Consider the following 19,452-nt stretch of genomic DNA (forward strand, 5'->3'; position numbering starts at 1 on the left):
CCTGAATGTTAATAAAATCATCTCTTTATATTACCTTTAACTTTTTGGTATTGTCTCTTATTTTACTATCAGTTAAACCTATCAAATCCATAAGTTTTTACACGGACAAAATAGAGATCAGAAATATTTATGGAGAAAAAATTGGAGATAATTAAAGAAGCAATAAATTCCTAATAGAAGACGAATGGTTAGTGCAGAAATATTTATAGAAAAGAAAATGGATGTAATTAAAGAAGGAATTAAATTTGTAATAGAAGACTAACAGCTATATAATGAACCCTAAAAAAATACACTGGCTTCGCCCGCTCATGCTAACAATCAATTTCATGCCAAACTAAGAACTTTCTCAAGGTTCATGATTTATGTCATAATATAGGTTCTTAATAGTTCTCCAGGAAGTAAATTTTTTTATTTAAACCCACTTAAAATAGTATATTACTCATCTATATAATATCGGCAAGAAAATCATAGAAATTACTTGCCATCAAATTCAACACACATATATAATGGAGTAAAAGTAGTTACTTTCAGGTCAAAAAGGGCAGTTTTCTCCCAAACTGACCAAGAAGTTATTGAAACATTCGTCTATCTTCATGCTAAAAGACTAAGAAACTAATCAATCTTAGTAGACTCGAAAGGAATTTATTTTTAAAAAAAATAAAAATAAAAAGAAATCCTGGCAACCCCTTTCTTTCAAAACAAATAGATCCATATTCACCCAATAGCAAGCTAAAAACTTTGGTATAATTTTTAATTATTTAAATAAAAATATCACTTTTCATACAAGAATCGATACAAAATTGCAAATCTGATAATAATAAGATTACTCCACTCGTCAAACACACACACACACACATATACTTATATAATATGCATGAAAATAAAGAAATGGAGAATGCAGTTTAGAGAGAACCTGACGATCTCTTGGGAAGTAGAGAGGAGAGAAGTAATATGTATTAAAAGAGATATGGAGAGAGAAATTTAGTGAGGAGAGAATGGCGTGTTAGATTCCAAATATGAATTAGTACTGAGATAAATAGGCCGAGGTCTTGAGAAAATCTAAAAAAGAGTGGTGAAGATGGTGAGTATAAAAGATACAATCAGCTCAGAAAATCCTCAAAACAAATTGACTGCATTGATCTCACAAGGTTCTTAGTTCTTACATTTCAGGTAGAAAAGATAACAGAAACTGAGAATACAAATAAATAAATTTCTCAAGTATATATATATATTTGTAGTTACTAATGGGTACACAAGCACAACTCATATGGCCTTTTGTTGTTCTTCCCTTTCCCATATAAAGGTGAGCTGTTTAGGGATTCCTTTGTGGTTTTACTCCGAGTTTTTGATTTTCTGTACATTGCATAGTGCTATACCGAGAAAATTTCTGAGAAAAAAAGAATGGATGGTAGCAGTTCTATACATTTTAGTTTCCTTCTGCATGCATCTCAGCTTGAAATAATGGACTCAATTTCAATGTTTTCTTCGCCAAGTTACGGATATCTTCTCTAGTTGACTCAACTGATATTCGTTCAAGTTCCTTCACCCCTCCACTGGATACGAAATCCTTGGCATTGTCCTCTGCAACAGCCATTAAGCAGTATAAAATGAGTTCATGTAAACCCTCAACTATTGTAGTTCTTTGTTTAGTTCAATTCAGAAGTGTAGACGTGCCAAAACATTGAATAGATGGTAAATCCAAAAAAGTAAGAAGTGACAATGACATTATTACCAAATTAAATATCTTACTAGTAAGATCCATTTCTAATCATTACTTCATAAATTTGTGAGATTCTTCTAAATTGATGAATCACCAATGCATATAGGAAAGAACACATATGAGCTTGAAAATGTAACATTTACAGATGCGGAAAAACTAAGGATTAGGACCTGCAATTCTACTCTAGGATATGTTCGTTAATATGTAGCACAAATAACATCAAACCAAGTATGCATGATGCAAAAATATGCAAAATGCAAGAATCCGACATGTCTTGTGCATATGTTTTTTTTTTATTTAACATGACCATGCAATCCAGAACAAACCAGGAAGGGGAAGTTAGTTTCATAATGTTAAGAGATCCTATTTTAGCCTTGTAATCTATAGAGCACCACACTGACATCTTTGTGTAGGAATTTTAAATATCCATATAACTCATCAACCTGTTCTAGAGATGGACAAAGACACTGATATCATTACAAGTTCCATCTATCATTAACAAACAATTCACTGGAACACAATGAATTCGTTCATTTTTCTATCAAGAAAGACCAATGGTCCTGAAAATGAACTGAGATGATGAATTTAAGAATAAGTTGATAAGCACTTAATCTATAAATGATGAACCAAACGCACTTCCATTGAGCATGTGTGGCCCAATTTATCATTTAAGTCAATAATTAATATTTTCCCCTTTTTTAGTGGGTAATGCTCAACAAACTTCTTCCCCTTTTTTAGTGGGTAATGCTCAACAAACTTCTTCATTAATAGTAAGAATGACTCCATTATTCCAGCAAGTAAAAGCTTACCACGGTCTCTATTTTTGACTAACATTATTTTCCTTAAGTAATTTATTATTGAAGTTATCCAAATCATTACTCCTGTAAAATTGTCTCTAAGATTCGGTACCAAATCTTCCAAATAAAAACCAAAATCCTATTACTTCATGTCAATAATTCATCATCCTTAAAAGTGAAAACTAATATGTAAGAGCTCCAGGAACTGGCTTACGGTTTTGTGCTAAATGACAAAGAGCAAGCTCAATATGGCGTCGAGTTGAGGCTGAAGCAGTACTAGGGTTTGCTATCAACCATGTAAGAATGCCATCCTCCATTAAAAGTGAACGGCCTCTCCGATGTCCTGCAGTGGTACATAGTCACATCAATGTTCAGAAAAGATAAATGATATGTAACCTTGTGCTCGACCACTAGGAGTGGAGAGATCTATTGATTAACACACCATGTGTAAGTGCATGCACACAAACCTTGAATAGTTCCTCGCGATTCACATTTTGCAAAGTTAGCTATCCCCCTAGCAACTTGCGCGATGACATCACTATTACCAAATCTAACCATTTCCAAGAGTGCCTTGATGCCTCCATCTTCTCTAAGCATCACATGTAACCTTTCTGTTACCAACAAAAGGAAAAAAAGAGAAAAAGAAAAGAAAAGAAAAGTAATAGGCATCAATATACTCCAACAATATGATTTAACCTTTCTAATGTTTATGAAACACTCCAGCAACTTCTGGCTTCCCTTATTTGGAATATAGATATTGGAAAAAGGAGTGTCTGGATAATGGTCATAATATAAGAAATAATGACAAATTTGTTTTGTATTTGATTTAAACTATGACATAAATGGAGATTAGACATCTAAAGGATCCTAATATATATTATCCAGGTAGCAAAAGACAACATAATCACCTCCAACTTACCATTTCCGCACAAATTTGCAATTGCCCCAGCTACCATTCGTAAAGTTTGGGGATCATCTGTTTTGGATGCTGTACTTGCTAATAGTCTCGCACCTCCTTTACACATTATTAGGCCTTGATTCATCTCTAATAAGATAGAAAATGATAAGAACTTCAAATGAAGTTTCAAGATGAGAGATGTAAAAGAAAAGTTCTAGATTTCATCTCATTAAAATTACACCTTTCATGTGATACAAGGCATTTTCAGTTCTGTTAAAGTTGCAGCAATGAGGCTCATACAATCTTATCTGGTATGTGGTTTAAAAACATATCTATCCAAGCTTATCATGTTGTGGTGCAATAAAAGCGCAGTTATGCCCATATCAGGAGAGAATGTGACATTCAATTGTAAAAAAATCTGAGAACCTCATATGCAGTACTCACTGCACTCTGATGATAAAGGAGCAGTTATAAAGTACTGAATTGGAAAGTGAAAATTTTGTATTAAGTCCAATAAAAAGGACTAATAATCAAAAGAAACGAACTTAAAGCGACTAATCATTTTTATTCTTTCAACTTGGGATAAGCAATTTTTATGTTTTGGAGATACATTGCAACAACTAAGAAAGTATCAACAAGAGTATATGTTTATGAAATACATTGCATAACATGACATCAGTTTTCTTTACAATATCATCAGTTGTGCAAAAGAAAGATGTTATCATGCTGCTTGCCAATAAGCATTATGTCATGCCACACCTATTTTGCAAGGAGGTTGCGCCACGTAGGCGCTGAGCAGGACTCTACATGGCATACGCGAAGAGTTGTTTTAGAGTCTTCTAGATTAGTTTGGACATTGTGGAGTACTATAGAGAATTTAAAGATTCTAGAATGTTGGGGTAGTTGTAGAGATTTGTAAAGTGTAGAAAATATTCTAGATGAGTAGGGAAATTTGTAGAGGTGTAGATATTAATGAGCAAAGTTCTGGATAGTAAGTATGATGCCTATAAATAGGCCAGTGATGTCATTTGTAACCAACAACAAGTGCTAAAAGTGAGAGCCGCTAAAAGTGAGAGCCTTGTACAACAATTCTTTGAGTAGTCGCATTATAAATCTAAGAGAAGGTGAAAATTTAGGAATACCATTCATTGCCAAATTGGCAATAGCTCCGGAGGCCACCCTAAGCACAGTTGTACTCTGGGATGATTGTAATAGCATGAGCAGCGCATCTAGACCCCCTTCTTCCACAATCTTTTCTTGATTAATCTCTGAGAGGGAAAAAGAAAAAACTTGCATAAATATGCATCATCATAACCTTTTATGAGTCAATAATAAGAACTCATTACCAGTTTATCACAACAACAATAACAATAAAGGCAATAAAAGAGTTAAAATAGAGTTTGGTTTATTTTTAAATTATGAAAGATAAATTTGCAAAACTTGTGGAATTATATTGTTCAAAATTTTATTTTCAATTGAAAATATTTAATTAATTTTAACGTTTCAGAATTTCCCTGATTTTTGTTTCTTTTAGATAAAAATGTTATAGTATTTGATCAAGATTTTAAAATAAATTTCAATTTCACCAAAGTAGAAGTGCTCACTGACCAAATTCTAAACCATCATTGACCATGTCTGGTGACCTCTTGTAAAATCTTTGGTAAATTTAATTTTTCGCTTTCATCGGTGCTTACCCCCCCCCCCCCCCCCCCCCCCCCCCGGTGCCTGAAAAAAAAAAAAAAAAAACTAAGAACTAGACCCTATGATACTAAGACCAGAAAGACCCCATGATACCCAACACACAAAACCTTTCATAAAACTCAACTGTATTGTTAGATAATAAAATTTGGCAACAGATGTTATATATAATGAAATTGCTCTATTAACTTAGTGGCCATAAGGTTTTCTCCTTGTTTACTGCAGAAATGGAAGAGAGACCAATTATTACATATTGATTTCTGAAGCCATTTGTTCTGTAGCATTTTTATGTATGTAGATAGGCATTCTCCAAAATCATAAAATGAACTTATGAAAAAATTGGGAAAAATAACAGCCAATTTTGTAAGTAATTATGAAGTAGGAAAAACAAGAGTATATGCTTTTTTTAAATAAAAAAAAAAGCAAAAGAATTTTTTGAAAAGGCGAAGCAAAAGAATTTATGGTCAAAAGTTGTGCAAAACTGCAAAGTTGGGAACAACCCATACACACATAGAGAAGTGCCATGAGCATGCAAGTGTTGCACATTCAAATAAAACTCAAAAGCAGTCATCTTTCTGTACCTTCAGCAGCAAGATTGGCTACCACCTTCACAGCTTGGGTTTGGACATCTAAATCCTCAGATGCTAATAGTGCTAATATCTTTTGAAGCCCAACTGGATGCATGAAGCAAAAGATCATGTGAGTTATATTAAGAAGACATTTAATTGATTTTATACCAGATACTTGGGTCACTCTTTTATAGCAACTTTAATATTGCCTTTTCACCCACTAACACTTACATCTTACTCCATAACGCCTAACTATTGCATACCATAAATATAATGTAAAAATAAATTCTTGCCTTCTTCACATAATTTTGCAATAGTGGCCTTCTGAACATAATTTTTCTCCCTTGAGTGGTTTGATTGATGTAAACCCACTGGGGTTCCAGATGCTGAACCTTTATCTATATTTTCTTTCATATATGATTTCTTGTCCTGAGGAAAATCACAAGGTATAAATTCATAGAACATGGTGACATTTAAGGTGAATAAAGGAAAACGTGGAACCACATACCTCAAAGTGATCATCACTTTCAGGCTCAAGCTTCTTCAATTTAAGGAGCTCATTTTCAATTGATTTCCTCTGTTTCTCCTCAACTAGAAGGGTTTGCCTCACAGAAAGAAGTTCCTCATTCAATTTTGCCTTTTAGGGAGAGAAAAAAAATAGCATCACTAAATTACAACATTTTTCAACTTTAGCAGAAAACTCAAGCTATAGAGGGGAGGGGCTAAATGGGAATACTATTTGTACCCAAAATTCAATTTCTAAAATGGAAAATTTTCAAGCACACCTATCAAATTTCATATGATACCTTCTCTGATAACAGACCCTTATATTCTGATTTCAAAGATAGATGTTCATTCTCAGTCATTTCGCACAGCTTATGCATTTCTTGTAGTTTCAACTTAAGCTCATCAATCTCTTTTTGGCCTTGAATCTAAAAATTCAGGAAAGAAAAGAGAAGAATAAAAAATTTAATTATGGTAATTAAAAAATGAATTTAGAATATGAAAAATCATTAAAGATGCAGCAGGGACAATGTCATGAATTTCAATGTTAACAAAGATAAGGTAGAGAAGGTGAAACACACACATATTTGAGAAGATGAGACACACACACACATTTATATATCAATGTCTATGAAGTACTGACACAGTTGGAGCTTGAGTCTGCCATATTTGAGTGTCCTTGTGAAGTATTAGCATGTATCATATGGCAAGGAACTGAGGTTGGGCCCTGGCACAATGGTAAGGCTGTTCCATTGTGACATGGAGACAGGTTTGAAATGGGAAACAACCTCTCCATATGTGGAGTTAAGGCTGCATACATCTGACCCTCCCAAGACCCTACAGTGCCGGGAGCCTTGTGCATTGGGTAGCCCTTTTATATGGCAAAGAACTGTCAAAAGGTGAAGAGCAAATAGAATGCAGAAAAGTATGTTCTCCCTCCAAAAACCTTGACAAAGATGACAGTTTAATAGGTCCGACTGTAACAACTATTTTGATCTGACAATGTTTTGCCTTCCCAACTGCATTGCCAGGGCCTCCTTCTCATGACGTGTCTGGTGACCACTTACATTGATGATGGCTATCATATGTGCCATGCAACTGGAAGTTGCTGGAAAGGGACAACAGAACATAAATACTGTTCAAGCTCTTCCTCATAACTTAACATATTCATAAATATGACTGTGACATACTTCATGCATTCAGTAAAGAGGCATTTTATAAGGATCCGCTGAGTTTATTATTACTAGACAGATGCATGCTCTATGCGTGTGCTCTGTACCTCAAGTGCTCCTTATACTGAGGCATTTGATAAGGATCTGATGAGTTTATTATTACTAGACGGATGCATGCTCTATGTGTGTTCTCTGTACCTTAAGTGCTCCTTATTTCTTCAATTAGATTAGTTACTCTCCCACTAGATAAAAATATGGTATCTAGTGGGAATGGTTGATAATTAGGCAGAACTAGAATTGTGTGAATTTATATTTTCAGCTATGAAATACGAAATGGGCATTTAGGGATTAAAAGAAGAAATACCATACAGGATAACTGTTAGAGATTCTTGTCCCACGTCGGATTCGGATAGGGAAAGTCATGGGCTTATATGGGTGGGTATGCAACACTACCCAATAACTTAAGCTTTTGGACTAGAGGGCAAAGGCCCTGCTTGTAACAACTGGTATAAGAGCTGACCCAGTCCTTGATCCGGTGTCACGCCAAGACCCCACCCGAGAGTTGTCTGAGTCTCTACCTAGTAGGCAAGGTGATCCGACCGCAACGAGGGCATTGCGAGTTCGGGCGGGGAAAAATCCTAGAGGTTTTTGTCCCATAGTAGATCCGGAAGGGGAAGGTCATGGGCTTATATAGGTGGATATGCAGCACTACCTAACAATTTAAGCTTTTGGGTCAAAGGGCAAGTGCCTGACCATAACAATAGGCTTTTATTAATACTATAGACTATTATTATAGTGGAAGCAAAAATAAGAAAGAACCCTAAGGGGTTGGCCTAGTTAGAAAAGACTTGGGCCCTGGTGCCTTATGAAGCATCAGGTCTCAAGATCGATTCCTGCTAGGAACAAACAATTCCTTGGAGCAGGGGGGGGGGGGGGGGGGGGGGGGAAATAAAAAATAAAAAATAAAGAAAGATAGAGCATGGAGGCAACCTAAATGGAAACATAGAATAATCCTTTTATCTTAAAAAGTTAAATATAGTAGGTGATTTGGCATGTAATGGAAAATGTTGGAGAGAGAATTCATGTGGTTTACCCCATTCATATGGGATTAAAACAAGGATGATGATGATGACATAAAATTAACCTGGTTTGAGTTTTGATGATCATTTAGGAGCTTCTTTATGGTATCAAGTTGTTCTTCAACATCTTTAAAATGGACATGCTGATCCTCTTGTTGCTGAACTAACTCTGCTATTTTCTTCTCATACATCTGAGTGGTGTCTGCAAGAGCATTCTGATACGTAGAATTTTCCATCTGATATTGCTACTAAGGAAAAAAAAGACAGCATCAAATTGTATATTTTAATTATCAAGATAGGGCCAACAAAATTAATTTCTGAGGGGGGGGGGGTGGCATAAAGCTTTTACAAAATCGAAAACCCCACCTTTGATGAATTAGGAGAATTGATGATTGAAATGGAGATATAACAAAATGTAGAGGAAATATTTCATCTCTTTTAAAGAATTAACATATAAATGCTAACCTGCATTGATTTTTTATGATCATTCAATAATTTCTTCATCGTATCCACTTGGTTTTCAGCACTTTCAGAGCGAGTATGATGATCTTCTAATTGCTTCATCAACTCTGCTATTTTCTTTTCATACATTTGAGTGGTATCTGCAAGTACTTTCTGATATGCAGAACTTTCAAGCTGGTGTTGCTACTAACAGTCAAAACAACAACATCAGTATTTGTGCCCATGCAGACCAAAAAATCCATAGTAAGCAAAGAAGAAGGTCTTCTAAAGTTGAAGAGCAAAATCTTAGAATCAGTGAACAAAAACAAAAAGTCAAGAAAATGCAGACGGTACGGAAATTTGTAGATAGATAAGGTATTAATGACTATAGATGCAAATGAATATTAATTAACTTTTATTGTTGAAATTGATCCATAAAGTAAGGGAGAGTAAGTTTATAAGAAAGCATTTTAAACACTTGACTACCAGAGTCTACTCTCTCAGAAAGGATTTTAAACACTTGACTACCAGAGTGTACTCTCTCAGAAAGGATTTTAAACACTTGACTAGCAGAGTCTCCTCTCTCTCTTTTTTCTTTTTTCTGTTTGTCAAGTACCAGCAGACTCGAGCTAGGACCATTTCACAGTTTATCAGAAGATCACTCACACCTATATTATGATAATAAAACATAACAAGAAAAAGGGAGTTTTTGTTAGTTCTTTAATGATAATATCAGATATTGAGGTTTTACTTCAATTATTATATATAATTACAAAAGTGAATTTTTTCTTAGAGTTCACTAATATTCAGATAGTTTCCATCTATAATTACCAGAAGTACATCCAGCATATGATAGTCACAGTTATTGAGAATATTTGATCCTCAATATATAACAGAATACCTTACAGTGGGTTGACACACATATGCTAACTATTCCTTAAAATTCACTAATTCATAGATATTTTCCATCCATAATTTCCACAAGCACATACACAGTGTTCTTGGCTCAGCCATTTAAAGTATAATGCCCTCGATGTATTACAGTATGTGAAGGCAGCAATTTGCTATCCGCCTACTGATTGCAAATTCCTTTGACAAATTGGAATGTCAAGGATTTTTGGAGGTTGTCTTTCAATGTGCAGAAAGAAATCATAAAAAGTAAAGTTCCATAAAACTCACAAGATTTTGAGGTATAAATTATAGATGAACTTAGTTTTCTTGTAGTTTCAAGAGTATATTTGGAATTGTAATTTAAGTTGAAGGACTAAATATTTTTAACAAACGATCAGATGCACATAAATATTTACTAGGGGAAATAATGTTTAATAAAAGGGACTTCTGTTCCTTATTGGAAATTGTTATCATTTTTGAAAGTTATGGCCATGTATAAGCCTCATCTTTTAAAGATAAACCTGAAAGAGAGGAAATAAGGAACGATCAGATGTTCTTAAATATATTTCTGCTTTAATGATTTAAAACAGAGTTGAAGGAAATTTGTTTCCTCCCCTTAAGTGGCACAAGCAACTTGGTACAGATTCTGTGCAGTGTGCACTAAACAATATTGGTCTTGTCTTATTTATCATATTAGGAAGAAATTCTCATTGTCTCCCTTTTTATTTTCTCTTTTGCAAAACAAGGCTGTGAACATTCAATCTCAAGATCTAATTTAAATATTGAATCCTTAGCAGCAAATTGTATACGCGTAGATATTCTTTTACTGTGATCTTCAATCCACAACACTTTTTCTGCATAAAATTCATATGAGACTGTCAGACCACTGATTCGGTTACTATAGTTGGAGTGAAGTCCTTGATGCCTCTCTGCTGATACAATACAGGTTCAAAATCATATGCCAAAACCAAGTTAACTTCTGGGGGCACTAAGATAATGGGAAGGTGCAATATAACGAGCAAAAAGACATCCCAACAGAAAACCACCAGGCCTTGATCTTTACAAGTTAAGAGAGGTCATGAGAAAAGTTAAACACTATGTAGTATCAGTTAAATTAGAAGAGAATAAGAAGACAGATAAACAAGCAAAATATTTATATATTAAAAGGTAATAGGCAGACAAAAGCTCTGTCTCAAATACCTTACTGTGTTTTAAACTCATTTTTAGGTGTGCAACCTCATCATTCATTAAATCATTATGATCTTTCTGACGATCCAATTCGTTCAATATATCTTTCATCTCAGTTTCCAAACGAGTATTCTCCTTCTCCCAAAACTGCAATCAAGTGAAGGATGTCCAAAGAAAATAAACATACCGTAAATAAAATACATGGGTGAACTGAATGTATGGCTACAGCAACAAAAATGAGGAATACCAAAAACTACAGATAGAATGGATAAGCTGGATGATGAAGAAAAGTGGACTTATGCAGTATCACTATATTATCACTTAAAATTGCAAAACAAATTCCAGCAGGAGAGACAACTACCTCAGACCTTGCAGTGAAATTCTTTTCTGCTTCAACTAAGGAATTTTGACATTCTCTAAGCCTTCTTTCCATTTCACTTTTGTCATTTTCCCTCAGCTTTTGTTGTCTATCAATCTCTGTAGTGAGATGGTCCACCTGGTTTTCAAGCTTCCGGCATAAACTTTCGTAATCAAATTCTTCCTTAAGCTTCATCATGTTCACAACTTTCATGGCCTGCAAGAGCAACAAAATATTAAGCTTCCTTGATCAATACAACTTATTTTATGCAATATTACGTCCAGGAAAAAATGAAGTTCTAAAACTGACATGTTAACATCTTTATAATTTAATCATCCATGTCATGTAATTTGAAGTCCAAAACCAGCCTAACCACTATCACTAGAATTCATATACATACTAGCCAAAACAAAGGTTGACATGGGAATCGATTACTAAATATAACCCACAATGTATTTAGAAAAGGGAAAAACACAGAGCTATAATTCGTCAAAATGTGAATGCAAAGAACCACAAAATGACTTGGATAGGCTTACTCTCATTTATAAAATAGCTTCCCTACTTGCGTTTACAGGTCACAAGCTCCACAAGTTCTAAAGTGCTGCAGATCAAGGCTATTTATGTTGGACAAACTACCATTCAAATCCAAGTTATTTTATTGACGAATCTATTTCCATGCATGATTTGCAATCCTTGGGTAGGTTTTTCTGACTGCAAAACTTCATATAAGATAAACCCAGTAAAGACTACTCTCTCAAATTCACAGAAATGGTGATACATAATTAATCTACTTCAATCAATGCATGCATAGTTTCCTCTACAAGGAGAACTAAACGACAAAGAGAAGCACTCTATTCCTGTATTCAGTGACACTAGACATTAAGAATATAAGCAGACGATATAGTGAATTAGATTGAGAAGCCAAACAGATAGAAACTATCAGTGTCAAGCTTTGATCTCAAACAGATAAGAATGTCAAATATTAAGTAATAAGTATCACACAAATTGAAAGCTCAAAACCATGAGTATGTCAAACAAATGGGAACCGAGAGCCAATATTTGAATAATGAACTCCTCCAACTCACCCGTTGTCCAAACATTATGGTGCTTGTGGTTTCTCCATGATGTCTAGAAGATGGCCCAACTGTTATTATAAGCGAGGTCCTCGCTGAGCCTGTTTAATTAAAATAAAAAAATGGATTTTATAGACCAACGGAAACAGGATGTGGACAGTTTCATTGTAGAATAAACGAACTTCAAGAAGAAATCTCTAGTAATCAAACAAATAAAAGAAAAGGACATTTCAACATTGTTTCATGAAAACAAAAAACAAAAAGAGAAAGGTTGAGAGGGATTCAAAACAGAAATTCTGAACTTTGTATAACTGTGTGAAAAAAAAAAAACTTTGTAGGACTGTAAGGTTCAGTGCAGCCGGCCTCTTTTCAATTTCATTTGGTTACCAACAAAGATGTTTCTTATCCAAAAAAAACTAACAAAGTTGTTCTTCCCATTCTATGGTTTTATTGACTGAAATCCTAGGGATGGATATTTCTTGGTTTATAGATTATATACTGAAAACCAATATACTCATCCTTTTATATTTAATTTCAGCCCCTCCAAAGTTCTAACAGAAGAAACTTCTTAAAAATTTTGAATGTTCCAATTTGTACTTTTAGACAACACATGGTAAATAACTGCAACTTCAAACTTTCAGCTATTACACTTAATCTATAATCTTTGATTCATAAGCCAAATAAGTCTCAATTTATGACAAACAATTATGTTACAGACAAACCAGACATTTTTCAGTACAATTACACTCTAAAAAAATTGTAAATTTTGATCAGTAGGAATGGAACTAATACCATGCTCCAGAAATGCCGAAGCTTAACACACATGTTGTTGGTATAATCACCATATCTAACAACTTAAAATGTAATGCCTGCTATCCTACAAAGGTAATGTACTTTATTAGATAAACCATTCAAGCAAAGCAGATGAAAGAGAGAATATTGAGGATAACCTCCAAATGAATCACGGAGCAGTCTCGTTAGTTTAGAATCTCTAGTAGGTATGTGAGGACTGTTTTCGGCCAATGCATTTATACATTTTCCAAGGGAAGTAAGAGAAAGATTGATAAATTTTGCTTCTTCGACCAAATGACCTTCACTGCCTGCAACATACATAAATAAGATATAAATTTTTGTTAGATAATAAATTGTAAATTATTCACTGCTATGTCTTCCAGAAAATTAGACACTTGACAATGAACATTGCCACGTTACCCACTTACAAAAACTAGATCAGTTATAAATCATTGCAATTTTAAAATTTTAAGATGCAATTGTCCTCTACGAAGGGGTAGATCCAAGAAAAGAAAGAAATAGACAAAACAAAACAATGGCAGATCTGCAGGCTCAAAGTTTAATATAAACAACAAACCAGATTTATCTAGTCTCTCAGATCCCGCAAGATCCACTATCAGTAGCTTGCTTTTTCGAACAGTAGGTATGCCATGACCACCTGGAAAATCACTTCTGATGTCTTTTTCTTGGTAAGATATATCATTTTCGTCTTTCTCATGGACAGATCTCCTAACAGAAACCTAGAGAAAAGGGGGGGAAATGGATAAAGAAAGTAATGAATTTTCGTGAAAAATCAGAAAATATGATGAATGTACTCTATATAAACTTAAAAGATTTAACATAAATCAAGAAACCAGATTAACATGCAACCCACCATAAGTATTGCATGACTACGAGAAGATTCTGTATTCAGCTTTGTATTTGCCGCATGGCGGTTTGTCTCACCAGTTTGCAGTAGTTGTAGAAAGTGATCAAGATTTCGAATTTTAACTACTGTGGCACCAGGCAATGACACTTCCCCAGTCCTAGGGTCCTCAACTATTGGGATATTAATCTTTTCTGGTGCAAGCAAATCTTGTATAGATTCCATATACAACTGGTACAGAAATAACAAAATAATGATTGATTAACGGACTTTAAACTTAGTTTCACCCATCAAGAAATAACATTAATAGGTCTCAAATCACATTAGCAATCTGGTCAAAAGTTAGCCACAAAGTTTGCATTGAGTTACTCGTGGAAATATAAATAAAAAGAAAAAGAATAGTTTGCTAGAAAATGGGTTGACAATTATAACAATCAAAGTAAGACACTATGAGAAATTAAAAAGTGCCAAAAAGTATACAGAGACAAGCTTTTGATCCAAGAAAATTACCAAGCGACCATTTGAACTGATTCTTCTAAAACTGAAGAAAAGTATTGTGTAACTATTTGGTCATTTGGCTGCTTATTATTATCTTCTTATTCTTCTTCTTTTTCTTTTCTTTCTTTTTTTTTATTTTTTATTTTTTAATTTAAATTTTAACAGCTACAACTCCATAAGCATGTTCACTTCTTTCTTTTAATGCATCAGTCTGAACATAAATTAGAATATAGCAGAAGAAACATGTCTAGTGATTTAAAGATGGAACATGGCATCAGAAAAGCATAGCCTTCATCCTTCCTCTCCCTCCCACATCATTCTTCTTCTTTGCCCCTTCATTCTATTGAACGTGTCCCCCAGAGGGTATGAATTAACAATATGTGCAAGCTTCTTGCTAAGACTGGTGAATCTCCTGAAGGAAGTGGTGGGCCATGTTCTCACTCTCATAATGCAGTTGCTAGGGTCCTCCAGATGTTGCATAGAGTGTTAGTGGAAAATGAATTTGTGTTTTCATAGTTGTGAAGTGGGATATGAGCCTCATTACATGTTGGATACCAAGAATTTATGACCATGTTTATAGGGGTTCCATGTTATGGATCATGTGGTACTCTCCTAGTTTGAAGTGCTCTTGACCATGCCTAAGTGGGGACTCATAGATTGCTAGGCAGGTTGCTCTAGTGGCAAGGTCAGTCAAGCTTGGCAGGCTATGTCTCTCAGTCTTGCATGGTGCTTCTGATGGGAGCAAAATATGCACATTTTTTAGTATGAGTTTGTTTGCCCATAGTTTGTCAAAAAATTTGTTACACTTTCCAATTATAAAATTTCAAAAGTTCAGGTGTTTTCAGTTTTTTGCTTCCTTTTTAAATTTTATTTTATTTTTTTTAATTTTTTTTTTTGGGGGTAATTTGAGTTTTACAAATGGGCCAAAGTCATTGGCTCCTATTTTATTCATGTGTACACGGGTTACGCTTCTCCTGATGCTATTGTTTATATTGCTCTTTACTCATCAAGAAACAATAAATATAAACTTCAAATTATCAAAACCCTTAGCTTAAAGTAAGGTAATTCATCTGAATCCAAAATATATAAGCAGCATAAGGCTGATATATGAGATTACCTTGGGGTAGAGGGCATCACTTTTAAAGTAAAGAGAAAATTTTGGGAACTTTTCACCTCAAAGTAATTTTTAAGAGGATATTACAAGATGTCAAAACAAAGGATGTCTATTTTAATCTAGTATACATATCCTTATCAAAAAAGAAAAAGAAAAAAGCTCAAAAATACAGAGTAAATAAACAAAATAAGCTATTAGAACAATGGGGTCTTTCTATAAGAAGTGAACTCAAATAATTAATTTGATTTGTTGCTTCATTTCATGGTCACTACCTAATGGAAGTTAGTTTTGCACACATAATTAAGAAAATGGAACTTTTGTAAAGCACAATATTTAGTTCTTCTACGACGGTTTATAAATTATTGTTTGGGCACAAAAAAAGGTCTGCTGTTTTCCAATAGCCATGGTGCGATCTCCTTAGTGGTTCCACATGGTAGTCTTGCTATATGGGTGGATGTGCTGGTGCCTTCCATGGGGGAACAATCATTTTAGGTTCATAAACATTTGGATTTATACAAATGCTATTTTACATTTCCTCATTTTTCACGAGTCTCTAAATTGTATAACATTTTTGCTGTATTAAGAATTTTTTCCCCATGGTTTTGGATGACCAACTCAAACACCAAAATATAACTTTGACCTACACTAACTGATGAAGATAAAGCACTTCAACAATAATTCAGAGTCAATAAAAATTAAAACAAATCTAAAAGCAAATCCTTATCATCAAATAATTTCAGTACCTGCAAATAGGATACTTCCACACTATCAGATGCATGAGACGTGTTGGCAATTATATCTTCTAAAGCTCTAACCATGATACCACGCTCAGATGCATCGTCTTTGCCTAGTCTTCCAACTGTGTAAGTCTTGCCAGTACCTGTTTGACCGTAAGCCATAACTGTCCCATTATATCCACTTAAGACACTCTGCAAAAGCATATCAAGATTGACAGTCTATAATTAACATACCACCCAAAACTATTCATTGAACTTCTTTTTCCCTCTGTAATAACAAAAGAATGGAGAAGAATGTTTGCTTCGAAAAGATCAATTAGGAAAATATACATATACATACATACAGGCTATACAGCTTTCCCGAACTTACTATAAAATTTCCCACCATGATTCAAAAATAAAAGACTGGATTGCTAGTCTGCGTAGAGATGACAATTTTAACGTTGACCATAACCTTACAAAGTTAAAGAAAAAAGGTTAATTAAGGGTGTTGGGAGGGCAGGCTATTGAAAGACCAAACCTTTGGCATTACTTGCACAAAAAGGCTTCCCTCAAACTAGACTTCCATTCTCACACTTCATAGCCTGAGCTTTTACCAATGTACTAAGCAATGGCCCTTGAAGTTTTGTCAGTAAAGCACTCATGTGCAAATATATGCATATTTGTGAATAAACATTTTATGACACACACACATAATTAAAACATTATTCCTTAAATCCAAAATAATGGAACCCTTGATCACTTACCTCGACTACAGGTTTCGCTACCACTTCATAAATGCGCCTTTGAGAAGCACTCTCTGTAAATACTTCATCAAATCGATAAGACTCGGAACTCCAATTATTTTTTTTCAAGTTCAACCTTTTCAGCTACACAAGGAAAGAAACACCTAAATTAATTCAAAGGTTCTGTGGCTGCTCTTTGCACAAAGTAAGAACAACGCAAGAAGAGAATTTGAATTGCACAACCGGAAATAAACATGCTTTAATTTATCATCAGTATGAGAGTGGGATTCAAAATATCTAACTGGTATATCACAATCACCTCTGGTTGTAGTTCAACAAAATCGGCAAAATCGGCATCTGAAAGAAGATCTTCAGCATTTCTTGGTCTAAGTCTGACAGCAACTCTAACTCTTTCCGCTTCTGTGGCACATATCAAATTCAAAGCCTTTACATATATTTTCTTTCATCAACTTTTACAATGTAATTACATTATGCAACATGGCAGTGCCCTAATGGTATTATTCAATAAAGCAGCAGAGGACAGTGCCATATTAATACCGTTAACTTACTAAAATTTCAAACTCTTAGATTTCATCAAATTACTGGAGTTCCCAATAATCCGAGGCTCAAACACAAGTGTTAATTCCGACATGGACACAGGTGGAAAGAACTCCCCAGCTAATATAATGTGTGTGCTTGTGAAATTACTACAACATAATTGACTTTCAGTCTGATTTTGTGATGCTACACGAAGAGTTCTAGAGTTATAGAATGATAAAAGAAATGACTGTGTCCCAAAACCAAAAGGCATAACTGTCTTCTGAAAATATTTGAAGTCGTTAAAGGGGATTATGCTGTAAAACTGTCCAAGTATTGGTACCCTATACTGGTGTAACAATTGGCCAACATGTCGAGAAAGACTTCCCTACACCGGTGATACTACATCATCCGTGCCATCAACCAATTATATCTTGTCACATACGTAAAAGTGCTTTAGTTTCATGGATCCTATCACTACGTGTCAGTATTTAATTTGTTGGTGATACCATGTAATTAATACAACAAGAGCAATAAAGTATTTCTCCACCATGTCATTTGTGAACATTGAGAAGTATTTTTGTATCAATAGGAAATTTCTAAAAAGATGAAACCAAACTTTTGCAATGTCCCTAAAGCTATGTTCCCTAGAATGGAATTGGTGTCTTGTAATTGGAGAAAAATTAGTTCAAAAAATCGGAGAAAAATTAGTTTGAACTAACTTTTCTCCAATTCTAAGGCACCAATTTCATGCTACGGAACATAGCATTAATGGATGAAAATGGTATCGTCAAATAATTTAAATTTCATAGAAATTACAAAGCTCAACTAATACAGCTGCAATTATTGACCTCTTGATAACACAGGCATGATAGCTGCGCTGAAAATTGAACAAGCAATATATATATATATATATATATATATAGCATACCAGAGAGGATATAAGGACAGGAACAATGAGCTCGTTCAATTATGACGCACATAAATATTTACCAATGTTTCCGGATATTAAATGCTACCGGTATGTTAGGACAAAAAGAAAAAAGGGTTCAATGTTGCATTTAAGTCGGTCTGGATAAAATGCAACAGTTCACACCAATTTTCTGGTTGAGATTTTATTATAAATGTCATTAGTTACATTTAAAATTAGAAAAATCAACAAATTTTGAAAAGTAATAAATTAATTTTACAAAAAACATTCGCTCAAAATTATCCAAAATAAAAAATATTAGTGTCTACGATCAAGTGTGTGTGTGAGAGAGAGAGAGATAGAGAGACCTGGGTCGTCGTGATTAGTGTGAGCTCGTGAATTCGGGGTTACGGAGCGCCTGGAAGCAGGGACTCTGGAGCGAACAGATAGCTGTCCACCGACATTTCTGGAAACAGAGGTAGGTCCATGAGGTATGTGTTGTCTCTCAGACCTCTGAGACGACCTCACTGTAGAACCAGACGCCATTGATTGCTGATTTTTCAGTGAGAGAAACTAGAAAGAGAAAGAGAGTCACCAGAGTATATATGGTTGTATATATAACGAGATCATTGTAGAACCAGAAACCATTGTTTGCTGATTTTCTAGTGAGAGAAACTAGAAAGAGAGAGAGAGTAAACCAGAATATATATATATATATATGGTTGATATATATATAGAAAGAGAGAAATGTAGAGAGAGAGAAAAAGGAAATAGGTCGTTGAGGGCGGCACGATTGGCGAACATTTCCAATGTTATTAATAAATGTGAAGCATTGCAAGGACTGATAGTTACGAGTGAGCCAGTTTATGTTCCCGCGTTTCTCTTT

General features: G+C 34.4%; 1 protein-coding gene across 1 annotated transcript; it reads right to left on the minus strand.

The window, feature by feature from the left end:
- Nucleotides 1-1,113: 1,113 nt before the first annotated feature.
- LOC132311909 (kinesin-like protein KIN-UC) lies at nt 1,114-19,375 on the minus strand. Its single transcript, XM_059810062.1, has 21 exons — nt 18,935-19,375; nt 17,439-17,539; nt 17,141-17,263; nt 16,401-16,586; nt 14,055-14,276; nt 13,758-13,920; nt 13,339-13,488; nt 12,401-12,489; nt 11,319-11,531; nt 10,970-11,104; nt 8,903-9,082; nt 8,503-8,682; nt 6,489-6,614; nt 6,191-6,319; nt 5,976-6,111; nt 5,695-5,787; nt 4,558-4,683; nt 3,437-3,562; nt 2,985-3,128; nt 2,732-2,860; nt 1,114-1,581 (listed from the first exon to the last, which is right to left on the minus strand). The coding sequence occupies exons 1-21, from the start codon at nt 19,110-19,112 to the stop codon at nt 1,427-1,429; spliced, it is 3,084 nt and encodes a 1,027-aa protein (XP_059666045.1). The 5' UTR covers nt 19,113-19,375; the 3' UTR covers nt 1,114-1,426.
- Nucleotides 19,376-19,452: the final 77 nt, after the last annotated feature.

The sequence above is a fragment of the Cornus florida genome, unplaced genomic scaffold (genome assembly GCF_030987335.1).
Source record: "Cornus florida cultivar Cherokee Brave unplaced genomic scaffold, ASM3098733v1 CherokeeBrave_3.0.0_Hap2_Chr06, whole genome shotgun sequence".
NCBI lineage: Eukaryota > Viridiplantae > Streptophyta > Magnoliopsida > Cornales > Cornaceae > Cornus > Cornus florida.